The sequence below is a fragment of the Larimichthys crocea genome, chromosome XVII, assembly GCF_000972845.2.
Source record: "Larimichthys crocea isolate SSNF chromosome XVII, L_crocea_2.0, whole genome shotgun sequence".
Taxonomy (NCBI): domain Eukaryota; kingdom Metazoa; phylum Chordata; class Actinopteri; family Sciaenidae; genus Larimichthys; species Larimichthys crocea.
The window spans coordinates 23,100,914-23,113,209 of NC_040027.1; the positions used below are offsets into that span (position 1 = coordinate 23,100,914).

General features: G+C 39.5%; 1 protein-coding gene across 3 annotated transcripts in view; it reads right to left on the minus strand.

The window, feature by feature from the left end:
• The window catches only part of LOC109137315 (arf-GAP with coiled-coil, ANK repeat and PH domain-containing protein 2), a 47,995-nt gene extending 38,649 nt beyond the window's left edge, over positions 1-9,346 (minus strand). Inside the window, exon 1 of one of the 3 annotated variants that reach the window (XM_019255001.2) lies at positions 8,851-9,346. In XM_019255001.2, coding sequence (XP_019110546.1) covers positions 8,851-8,903 — 53 coding nt within the window. In that variant the 5' untranslated portion in view covers positions 8,904-9,346. The remainder of the gene's footprint in view (positions 1-8,850) is intronic. The other 2 variants (XM_019255002.2, XM_027290006.1) reach the window with 2 other exon arrangements.
• Between the last annotated feature and the right edge of the window lie 2,950 nt (positions 9,347-12,296).

The window sequence follows — 12,296 nt, forward strand, 5'->3', positions numbered from 1 at the left end:
AAGGCGGAGGTTATCTGAACACCCTCAGACATCTGAAAGCCTTAGAAAATATACAATTTCGTCTCAACATTACATCCTGGCATCAATAAGCTTGAATCTCTCAACAGTGACACAGTGTGATAAAGTAGTCGGAGTGATAAGCAGACGGCCTGGACGATGCAGGTACTCTGCACTCAGTCCAAAGGAATTCTGAATTCTGACCAAACATCTGATAACCGGCTTTTACAAACTAAAAAGAAGCTTCGGCTGTCGCCAAAGCAGACAAAGTAAAGACGGCTTTATGTGGTTAAGATATAATCAGCGGCTTATGTCATCTCATTGAAGTAATAGTCATAATATGCCATTGGGGGCTACAGCAATACAGTACTACTACAGGAGTAGTTTCATTTGAAGCTGTTGCAGCATCATTAGTGCATTTTGTTGTGAAACATGGGATGTAGCCCTGAATTCTGGCAGTATTAAGGTGTTCTCAAACATGCAAATGCTGTAGTTTGGTCCACTGTATTTTGAGTTTTTGTGTTTCATTGACTGAGTCTGCTCAAGTAGAGATCAACAGGATACATTTTGGATGGAGTTTTGCGAGCCTGCGACCTGTAAAGTCAAGAAAGGTGGTTGAAATGTTGACTTGATTGAATGAAAATACTCTTGTTGCTGTAGATGTAACTATTCATTTTGAAATCGGTTTTGTTTACTATGTGTTTCTCAGTATTATTTTCTTAGAAACCAAATTGATTGTATTCAAACTGCTTGTTTGGTCCAACTTTAAGTGGACTGTTGGTGAAACAGCTTTAACTTGCACGGTCTTCGTATCTGTAACTATTGTGATTATCAAAATAACTAAATATTTTGTCAACTTAATAGACTCTCCTTTATGTGTGTTTACATTTTGCATTTTGAAGTTGATTCTCTTCTAACGCCCAATAAAATGTCTAGAAAACTATTAAAGAAGTAAAGAGTTCATGTGGGCAGCTATATTTGCTGTGACTACACGGGGTCTGGTTTGACTCATTCATCACCACAGAGAACTCATATCCACCACATTTGTTGACCTTTACAAGCTAAGAGAGGACTCTCCCTCTGTGACAAAGCTGGGGTGGAAGGAGTAAATTCCAGCTAAAAAGTAAAAAGAAACATATGATTAGTAGCTTTTTCACTAAATGTAACAATATAAATTAGGGAGCTAAGACATCCTGGTTTAAGCGCTGTTTGGGTGTGAGGGTGAAGCTGGGGCTAAATAAAGACAGACATGTGGTATGAAGGAGACTGCAGCCCATGAAAAGACGAAGAAAAAAAAGCCTGCCTTGTAAACCACATCAGTGAGAAAGAGGCCAATTCAGCATCACTGAGGGAATGTTTGGGTCCCATTTCGCTTTAAGTCGACCAAGATCACGCAAAGGGACACTGGTCCACAGGATATGCTAGTCAGAGGTCCACAACACTGTGTGTGTGTAGACGAGTAACCACCTGCTTGGATTATATTGATCTGAATGGTTTGAGATAATAATAATGTTAGTTCTGATCTGTGCACTGTAATTAGCTGACAGTATTTTAATGAGACAATATATCATACCATCAGATTACTACCACGCCTCTTTAAAAAGGTCCAGTATGTCAGATTTACTGTGCTCTATTCTACAGAATATGGCAGATATGGAGTATAATATGCATGATCCTGTTTTTATTAGTACATAACCACCCAGAAATAAGAACTATGTAGTTTTTTTTCAATCTTAGAATGAGACTTTTAAATATATGCCACAGAGTCACCATGTTGAACTACCATGTTTCTACAGTAGCCCAGAACGTACCGTTGGTGTCCAGGCATGTTCATTCACAGACAAACTAAGGACGAGCTCTGGATAGGGTTTTTAGTAATTTTCACAGCCAACATATTTTCTCCTTCATGCTAGGAAGGAGAGAGCGAGGTGAGGTTGCAATCAACAACTACACCACTAGATGCCACTAAATCCTACGCAAAGGTCCTTTAAAGTCTGTGTAAAGTAAGAATAAATGTGTGTTTGTCAGACCAAAGAAGAAAGTGTTTTTAACCACCAGGCCAAATCTGAATGATTAAAAATACCCACAAGTTTATGAAATAAGCAAACTTAAGCAGTATTCTCAGCTCCAGAATTGTGGTGGCATGTCTGATGAATGTGCTGAAGCCACGACCACCCGTGGGAGCAGTCAAGCAGCAATTTTGAAGTGACTGAAACGTGTCAGATGAGTTCAGAAAATGACATGACTAACTTTAAAACACTCTGAGTGAGATGAGTTAATCTCTATCTCTCTGCTCGGGGTGACCTCAGTGTGTCATCGAGCCACCCTTTAGGACCACTCAAAAAATCCTGGACTGAAAACTGGTGAAAAATGTTTTAACCTCTAACTCATTTCAGTAACATTTTAGTAATATATAGTTCAAACTATTTTCCAACATATTTAATGTATTTTGAAAGAAATCTCAGAATTGCCTTTACACAGACTTTAAACTGTCACTCTGCTTCATTTACGTTATTATACATGTAACCTATCAAGAGCTGCCAGCTACACTAACCGTCAACATGAGAAAGTCTGATTAAACCAGTTCTGTCTTTTTCAGGTCTCCTCATCGTCCCATCATTTTTTATTTATTCATTTAGTTTTGTTAAATGTCAAAAACAGTGAAAGACCATGGATGTCTTTAATTTTCTTGTTCTCTCCAACTAACTTCAAAACTTAGTCAATTTACAATTATATTGTTATTATTATTATATATATTACATACACATTCAATTCAATCATATTTGAGAAGCTATTACCCCAAAAAGTTGCAGATGAATTCTTTAAGTGAACAGATAAACAAAAAGTACACTTTTATAACACTGTATGCTGTAGATTAGCACACAACTGTGACAGGTATAGAGACAAAAACACATACTGCGTTGCCCAAGAATCCACTAAAGTTTGTGCACTGTTATTGTAACTACTTCGAGTAAACATCTACATAAAAATGGTGTTATTTTAGTAGTGGGTGAGTAAAACTCGTACGCTGTCTACGACCAAAATAAAGAACAAAAACAGACAAAGGCTAAAATCCTTTCTGTGCTACTTGCCCTCCACCTGTTAGTCAGAGCTCTGACTACACGCTCTAGTAACATCTCCTGTAAAAAACGGAGACACCTAATTCTTTCGCAATGATTCAGTGACCATGATCCAAAACAGAGAGCACCGCCTCTTTGGCTCCGTGTGGCTGTTGGCAGCAGGCCAGCATGCTGCCTGTACTCTGCATGCAGGAGTGAGGTCGTTGAACAGGTTTGCCGTCCATGCTGCCAACACAATAGAGTCTTCTGTGGCAAAAACCCCGACACTTCAAAGACGCAAGCTGACACTCGAGGTCAATCTGCTAGTTTCACTTTTCCCCTCAAAGGAAGATATGTCCTAATGCAGATGTTGGGGGTTTCCATTGTACATCATCTGAAGAGCTATGGACGTAATATAGAGCTGAAGTCAACGGTCCATGAATTAATTAGTTGTTTGGAGAGAATATTTATCTGCCTTTTTCAAGCAAAAATGCTAAACGCAACCTTAACTAGCCTCAGTTGTGAGGTTATGCTGCTTTTCTTCATCTCATCTGACAATACAGAAACCAAACGATAAATCGATTTATCATAACAGTAATGGACAAACTACAAAATAATCAGCTGCAGTGCTATTATAATTGTTTTCCTGCTTCCAAGTCGAGCCGCTTAATGTTGTAAAGTATCTATTTTTGTTTTCTTACACAGTTCAGCTCCATGACTAATCCAACTTTAATGATGGTTGAATAGCTTTGCATTACAACTTTGTTTTTTAGTAATATTTCATATTGTGTCCAGTCGTGTTTTAACGTATAGAAAGAAGACTGAAAAAGGTGTTTGCTTTTTGTGTTTTATTGGCATTATTACCATTAAAATCAATGAGTGGGAAAAAGTGAAATTCACTCTACTGGACTGAAGTGACAGCGGTGGTGGAGGTGAACAATTCAACACTTGCAAACATGAGGAATGGGGTGAGCTTCAGCGCTGTGACGTAGATCCTGTAATTGTTACAGAGTGCAGATATGAAGGGGAGGGGGGGATTCTGCTCTGGTAAAAACCCACCATTAGACGCACAAGATTCAACATCATAAACAAGATGAAGTCATTACTTCAAAATAAACAGTTACACGGGCTCTGGGGAAATTCTGCTGGTTAAATGAACATTTAGGCCACTTTCAATTTATGTTACATCCCCATGTATGTCACAAGCTGTAGGAAGGAAACGCAGAGTGGGCAGAAGGTGGAAGTCATAACATCTGCAGTACTTACAGTAAAGATTAATACAGTAATGTGTTAACACATTGACTGTGCAGGAGAGAAGAGTTTAAATGTTATTTTAAAACAGGAGTGGCTACTTTGACAGCTGTTGACTAGCAGTATCAATCAAATATTTTATTTTAATATTTTAATTTAACAATAAACCTGTAAATGTCAGAAGATGGTGGAAAAAACCTTCACCATTTCCAATAGTCAAAGCAGATGTCTTCAAATGTCTTGTTTTGTCTGACCAGTGGTTTAAAAATGAAATACATATAATGTACAAAAAAAACAACCTGTGATCAGAAAATATTTGGTGTTTTAAGTTGAAAATGAACTGATGAATCGATTAATTGACAAACTGTATCAGCTCTACTTTAAACAACTTCAAGGAGAATAGATGACATTCTTTGAGCTCTGATAAATACTTGGAAGTTTAATATATCATATTGTCTTCATTTTATTCAATACACTGGCCCATACTAACTGAAATACTGTCTTGCAGTCACATTACAGCAGGAGCACAATCAGTCCTTACATTTCATTAACTGTTAATTGCCTTAATTAATAACCATTAAAAAGGAAATGGACCACGGCTCAATTAAATCAAACCACAACAAGCCCAGCTTGTTAACAAGCCTGCAGCTGGACTCCCACGGGAGACTAACCAGGATGCATTGCAGTATGAGCGCTCATCTTCAGGCTCTGGGTTTTGTATTAGAGAAGACTGCCAGTGATGTGCCGGCTCTACAGCTGCTGTCTATGACTCAGGGGAAAGTGCAACCGGAGCTGTTCGACCAGTGACTTCATACAATGGCACTCAGCCAATCTCAGAATCAGCACAAATGATCAGCAGCGAGCGATCATGTTAACATAATTATGGAAGGAGTGAGGAGGAGGGAAGAGGTTGCTGCTAATGACAGAAATTAGCTGACAGTGGGCAGTTCAATTATCCAATTATCCATCCTACTCTTGTTATATTTTGTTTTTTTGGTTTATTTGGTGTTGGATATTGTTACATTTCAGCCCCATGGATGTTGAAACTTTTGTTCAAATAAACGTAAAACAACTGTCTAACATTCTGCGAACTTCATCAGCAAATACATAGCAAACTTCTGCCTACTTTGGGACCATGCAGGATAGAAAGGCATATTAAATATGTAAAACATTTACTTCTTTATATGTGGAGAGAAAAGTCTCAGCCCTGTGAAAGGATTTTTCAACTCTCATACTTGAAATCAAGCCAGGAAAGGCTGAGTCTAATGTCTATCCTCAAGTGGAAAACTAGGCTACTAGGGTTTACTGCCAAAAATACAAAATTTTTGCACTAGTGGGTCTCTCCCCCCAGCTGAAAGCATGGTTTATGACCAAAGACAGCTTCCCAACTGAAATGAGGATGAGAGCAACAAAAAAAAAAAAAAAAAAAAAAAAAAAAAATGCAGGGTGTGCCAAATCACCACTTGAAAACAACCCTCTCCACATTTGGGGGCTCCATATTCTCTGGCACAAAGTTGAAAGCAAACACCAAAATGGAAACAGATGTTGAGCGAGCGAGAGCTGCTCCACACTGCTGCATATTCCATGTTTTCATCCATTCTCTCTGGCTCTCCCGCACTGTCCTCTTCTTAGGCCAAACATAATGAGTGGGGGATGGAAAAATAAGAGTGAAACAATGGTGAACAAAGTGGAAAAATTGTGCTGTGAAAATCTCCCAACCCATCACGATGAACCTACATTAGAGAGAGAGGACAAAGGGCACTAACAATATAGATTGAGATTAGATAGACGAAGGTGGCTTCCTATCCTATCCTATGAATGGTTGTTATTCTTAAAGGGTTACCGTGGAAACATGGCGGCGCAACATGGCGGACTCCACCACGTGAGAGGAGCCGCTCCCTGTTGATATTGCTGAGGTGATTACACACTAGTGAACAGATACTTATGAATATTGTGTGCCTCTTAAAAGTTACACACTGGACCTTTATAACTACAGAGAGACACTGAAACAACTGGCAAGAATAAAATATAGGCTACCAGTGTGGAGCTTGGTTTTGCAGAACGGTACATTTTGTGTCCTGACCTCAGATGCAAGTCGACAGGGTTTTTTTTGTACAGGGTGCTAATATCAGGTTTCTCTCACATGCAACTTATTGCATCTTGTTGATATCTACAGTGAGATATAAATAAAAGAAACCACATGGCTGTGTTTTGGACTGAAGAGTACATGTTGTTGGGAGATCAGGAAACATTTGACCAGGTGAGACGTCATGAGATCAAAAAGGAGACAGAAGCCACAGTTACTCTTGCAGAGCCGACGCATGTGTAAATGCTGTTTTGGCGAGCGTTTGATTTATAAACAGTGCCATTGCTCCTTTTCTGCCATTGTTTGACATTGTACTGAAAGCACAAGTCTTAACTCACCGCTGCTTTGTTGACTGTACGTGACAGAAACACTCGATGCAGCTGAGCCATTATAGAGACAGAACCATGGCGTGGTACACCGTGGTTAACAGTGAAATCAGTTACCAACTAACTAACTAACTGTTTCATCTTCAAGTTCTTTACAATTATCTGAAATATCTTTCATGTGTTCATTCATATAAAAGGCCCTGCACACCTGCAGGCGTCCGTGTTTACTCAAGATAATGCTACCACCTGCTCAGGTGAATGGGTGGAGTGAAGCGAGACCACAAAACTCCATAAACATCGCCTCTCATTATTTGTCGCAGCCTTCCTTCTGCTCACGGATATAAATTAGCTGACACAAAGTCACAAAGTCATGTGGAGGTTCAGCAGCTTCCTCGACTCAATTACATATTTTGGAGCCACCCATTGTTGACTTTATTATTTATCTATTAACAATCAGGCCTGGTACACAAGTGATTCTCTTTCAATAAGGAAGAAATGTCAATTAAAGGTTGTGATTTATGGGCAAAGGCACGGGTTGAAGGTTTCAGTTTCAGACAAACAATGCATGTTGACCACAGTCACTGTCTGCGGTCTGACTCTTCATGCTCGATCAATTGTACACCACTGACAGTGACTCAGCACTCTATGAAAATCAATAATAAATCAAAAGTGAGCATGCATGATGACGGGAATGACAATGCAAAAGGGGGGAAGATCACCGACAAACGAACCACCAGGATTAACACTGGACCACGCAGATTATTTGTTTCAAAATCCCCAATTTCTAAAAGTATAATAGTGGCTGAGATCCTCCCGTCCCAGCAGTCTTTGGGTTACACACAGGGGTGTGTGTCACTAGAGTGTTAGCTCAGCCAACTTCAAGCAACTCAGCTGACTGGAAACTTTCCCTGTATTCAAGACTCTGAATCTGATCTCAAAAAGGAAATGCTCTAATAAAAAAGAAAAACTTCGATTCTTCTGCAAACAACTTTCTAACATCTGTTCCTCGTTTCTCGGAGAGAGAGGATGTTGCAGCAGCGAACGGGGCAGCGGGGGCTGCGGAGAGGAAGGAGCGAGGGAGGGAGGGAGCGAGGGAGGGAGGCGCTTTCTCAAAACTCTGGAAAAGCAAGCGAGGAGGAAGTTGAGAGCAAACATCCCATTTTACACCACGGCTTAGGCTTGATGAATTGAAAAAGAAGAAGAAGGAGGAGGAGGGAAAAAAAAAAGAAGTCGTGAGTGGTGGTGATGTCAGAAGTGACACCGCTGCCAGGAATCACATCACATGAACACCCACCACCTGACAAAACCGCTGAGGAGCCGCTTTACACGTTCGAGTGGACTCAGCCATTATTAGCAGCTGGTGGAATAATAAAAAGAGGGTGATAGTTTATGGGTTAATGGGTTTAACCACCAGAAGAAGTGTGAGCAATGCATTAGTACGTGATGAATCCACAGAAAATGAATCAGCAACTATACTCCAGTCATATTTAGGTCTAAACTCACTGGTTTAGGAGACTTAATGTGACTATTTGTTGGGTTTTGTTTGTCTTTTACAAGGTTTAGACTTGATCATGATTTTGATCTTGATCTTAATAAATCAATTTGGGCTTTGGGAAGATGCTTTTATGACCCAAATAACTGATTGACAGATGAACCCATGATGAAAATAATTGCCAATTGTACAAGTTGGCAAGAGTATATAAAGTACCTTATTTAACTCTATAGTATATAGAGTTTAATAAGGTACATTATGTTGTATTGGCACTATTACAGTCTTATACAGTATGCTTGATTTTTTTTATGACTGTGCATTCATTTTTAATATATAATCCCTATTTTTACATCATTTATATGCAGAAACCAGCCTCTTGGCACAGCTCGCTGCTGCTCATATGTGTTTACCACACTGGGCAGTGAGTTTGTGTTTGGTTTCCTACCCCACCAGGCTGGCCCCAGCTTTCTTTAGAGACAAAAATAGAAAAGTGTCAGGCAGCAAAGGCTGCAGATTAACGTGGGTTAGCACAAGCGGCTAGCTGGATACTTTCTCCAGGGGGATAAATTAATAACAAACAAACAAAAAAAAAAAAGCCTGTGTGTGTGTGTGTGTGTGTGTGTGTGTGTCATCACTCACCTGAACCGAGGGGAGTCCTTCAAACACTCCTCGAAATCCACAGTTATCTTCATTTTTGCCGCAGTGAGTGAATAACCCGCAGATCTGCTCTCTCTCTCTCTCTCTCTTTGATTAAACACAGTAATCCAGACTGAGTCTTTCTGGCTAATTAGCTCGTCTGCTAACGTCGCTGTCCGACCAGCTGGCTCCTCTCTGTCACTGCTCCGCTAGCCGGGCTAGCCTCAAGGGGGGCCAGCAGCTACGATTAAAAAGTCGCGGCAGTGCAACCATAAACGACTGCGTGTTGACTGTGTGACTGCTTGGAGAAAAGGAGGAGAGAAAAAAAACTACAAAACTATTTGAGACGCAGCGGTCACAGTGCTGAAAGCAGAGAGTGGTCGTCCGGTGGCTAGGTCATAGCAGCCAGTGGAGAGCAGCTCCTCTTCTTCAACGCAGATACTACAGCTCCGCGCAAAGATCGTCTACGCTGGGAAAAGATGGACCGCGGCCCAGTGCGCATGTGCAGCGTTTCTACGAGCCGGTTTAAGGGAATAAGGTCCGTTTGTAGTTTTTATCAATGAAAGACTGGTTATCACTAGCGCCTGTCAATATGAAATATTAGACAGTTATATATTTACCTTTTATGCACATTTATATACACTGTATTTAAATCCAATGCAAATGTTTCATTTCTTTGCAAATGTTTAATTTTGCTACAAGTGTTTGTCTGTACATATTTAAATTTAGATCTGTCTCGGGTTAATTTTAACATATGGATACTGTGTTATAGGTTAATTCAAATGTATGTTCAATGTATGTTTGCATGCTGCTACTGGATGGATCTATCTATCTATCTATCTATCTATCTATCTATCTATCTATCTATCTATCTATCTATCTATCTATCTATGTATGTATGTATGTATGTATGTATGTATCTATCTATCTATCTATCTATCTATCTATCTATCTATCTATCTATCTATCTATCTATCTATGTACAGTATGTATGTATGTATGTATGTATGTATGTATCTATCTATCTATCTATCTATCTATGTTAGCTATATTTAATCACTTGTACAACTGCACTATTATTGTTATTACTATTCATACTGTCCATACTGTAAATATATATTTAATAATAATAATAATAAATAAATAGGAACAAAAAGAGGAATGTGTCTAAAAATAAAATTATTCCAACTTTATTGGCAACAATGTATTTCATACTGAAACAATATATATATAGAGAGAGAGACAGCTGCCCACCAAAACCATGTTTTTCAGCAGCCGGGACTGGGAAACTGGTCAGAGTTGAGGGAAAGATGGATGATGCTAAATACAGGGATATTCTTGACCCCAAACACACTGCTAAAGCAACACTTGAGTGGTTTAAGGGGAAACATGTAAACGTGTTGGAATGGCCTAGTCAAAGCCCAGACCTTAATCAATTAAAGATTGCTGCTCACAAGCGCAAACCATCCAACTTAGATTAGATTAGATATACTTTATTCATCCCACCACGGGGAAATTCACTTGTGACAGCAGCAAGATATAGAAACAAAAGTAAAGGAGGCCAAAACAAAAAAACGAAGCACAATAAACAGACAGAAATATCTAAACTACACAATGATCACGAAAAGTAATCAACCTTCAAGACAGACAAGTACTGAGGATAAGTGTGGCATGATATATATAGAGTATTGTAGTGTAAAGTGACCATAGTGTAAGTAATCTTGCAAAGAAAGTGACCATGATATAAATAATAGTATTATTTCCAGAGTAGTGACCATAATATAAATAGCATTACAAAAATAAGTGACCAGATAAATAGCATTACAAAAGTAAGTGACCACGATATAAATAAGAACTGCAAGGTATCTGTAAGGTAACTTGAAGGAGCTGGAGCAGTTTTGCAAGGAGGAATAGGCAAAAATTCCAGTGGTAAGATGTGGCAAGCTCAGAGATTTACCCAAAGAGACTTGGAGCTGTGATTGCTGTAAAAGGTGGCTCTACAAAGTATTGACTTTAGGCACAATTGTGCTGCTATACAAGCTGTAATATCTTAGTGTATTCATTTCAATGTGTCCATACTGTATATATCATACTTCATATTCATATATATAATATTATTTATATATTCTTATACATATGCACTTTTTGCCTTTTTGCACTCAGCAAAGTACTTGTGCTTTGTGCAATGACAATAAAGTTGAATCTAATCTAAATAATCATATGAATTAATTTCATCTTTTTTAAAAATGGGGAAATGATAGTCAGTAGCACACTATGTAGGCAAGATTGTACATTTAAATCAAAGTTTAAGGTAAGACAAAGGGCCAACCAGTGCCTATGAAGCTGATAATCTTGGTTATGAGGAAAGTTCACACTTCTTCTTCCAGAGCTTACTCACTGGATGAGTCCTTTTAATGTAAGTCTCTTCATGTTGCTGCTGTGAGCCACTTTATGGAAATAAGTCTGTTTTGTAGTTTATAACATAATCCAAATAATAATAATGACTGAGGAGAGCTAACACAAACTGAGGTCGGCCCTCCTGTCTTCATAGACGATCTTCGTCAGTTGACAGGCGCTTCCTGATCCATTGACGCCGCCTGGAGAGACGCTCGGGACGGCCTCCTCGCTTCTCACTCCACCGTGTCTCATATTGGAGATTTCATCAGACAACCACTACACATTCTGCAACTACTAAGACGCCAACAAGACGATCAACACTTTAAACATGTGACCTTTTATCAAACGGTGAAACAAATCTGTGGTGTGAACGCAGTGTTGTGGTTGAATGAGACAGAAGATGGCTTCTTTCTTAGCTGTAAACACACTCTACAACAAACACGCAGGATAATCCTTGCACAAACACGACCCCCCCGGCTTCATCCTATTAGTTACTAGAAATCCAGTGGGAGGGAGAGATGTGTTGTGTGACAGCGCCACCTGGTGGTAAAGGACACTTAAAGACATCATTACAACATCACACCTGACCACACCAGTTTACTATTCATGACTGAATCCAGAGGTGGAAACAGAGGTGGAGATGGGCAGGGTCGTGTCTAAAATACTTTATGGTATTCGCTCTATTTTTATTATATCCACCATTAGAAGTTTCTCTTTCATCCATCCATTTTTCTGTAACTTTTTATTTTTACCTGGGCCATGACGGGCTGGAGCATGGTCTAGCTGCCATTAGGCAAGAGGTGGAGTTCACCTTGAACAAGTCACCACTTCATCACAAGGGCTGACACACAGAGACACATAAACATTCACATTCACACCTATGGACAATTTAGAGTCACTCATTAACCTGTTATGTGCATTTCTTTGGACTATGGAAGGAAGCAGGTGTACCCCGTGGAGACCCACACAAAAAGAACCAGGAACCTTCTTGCTGTGAGGCGACAGTGTCCCCATTCATTGCACACAGTAGACAAACCACCACAGGAGTAACT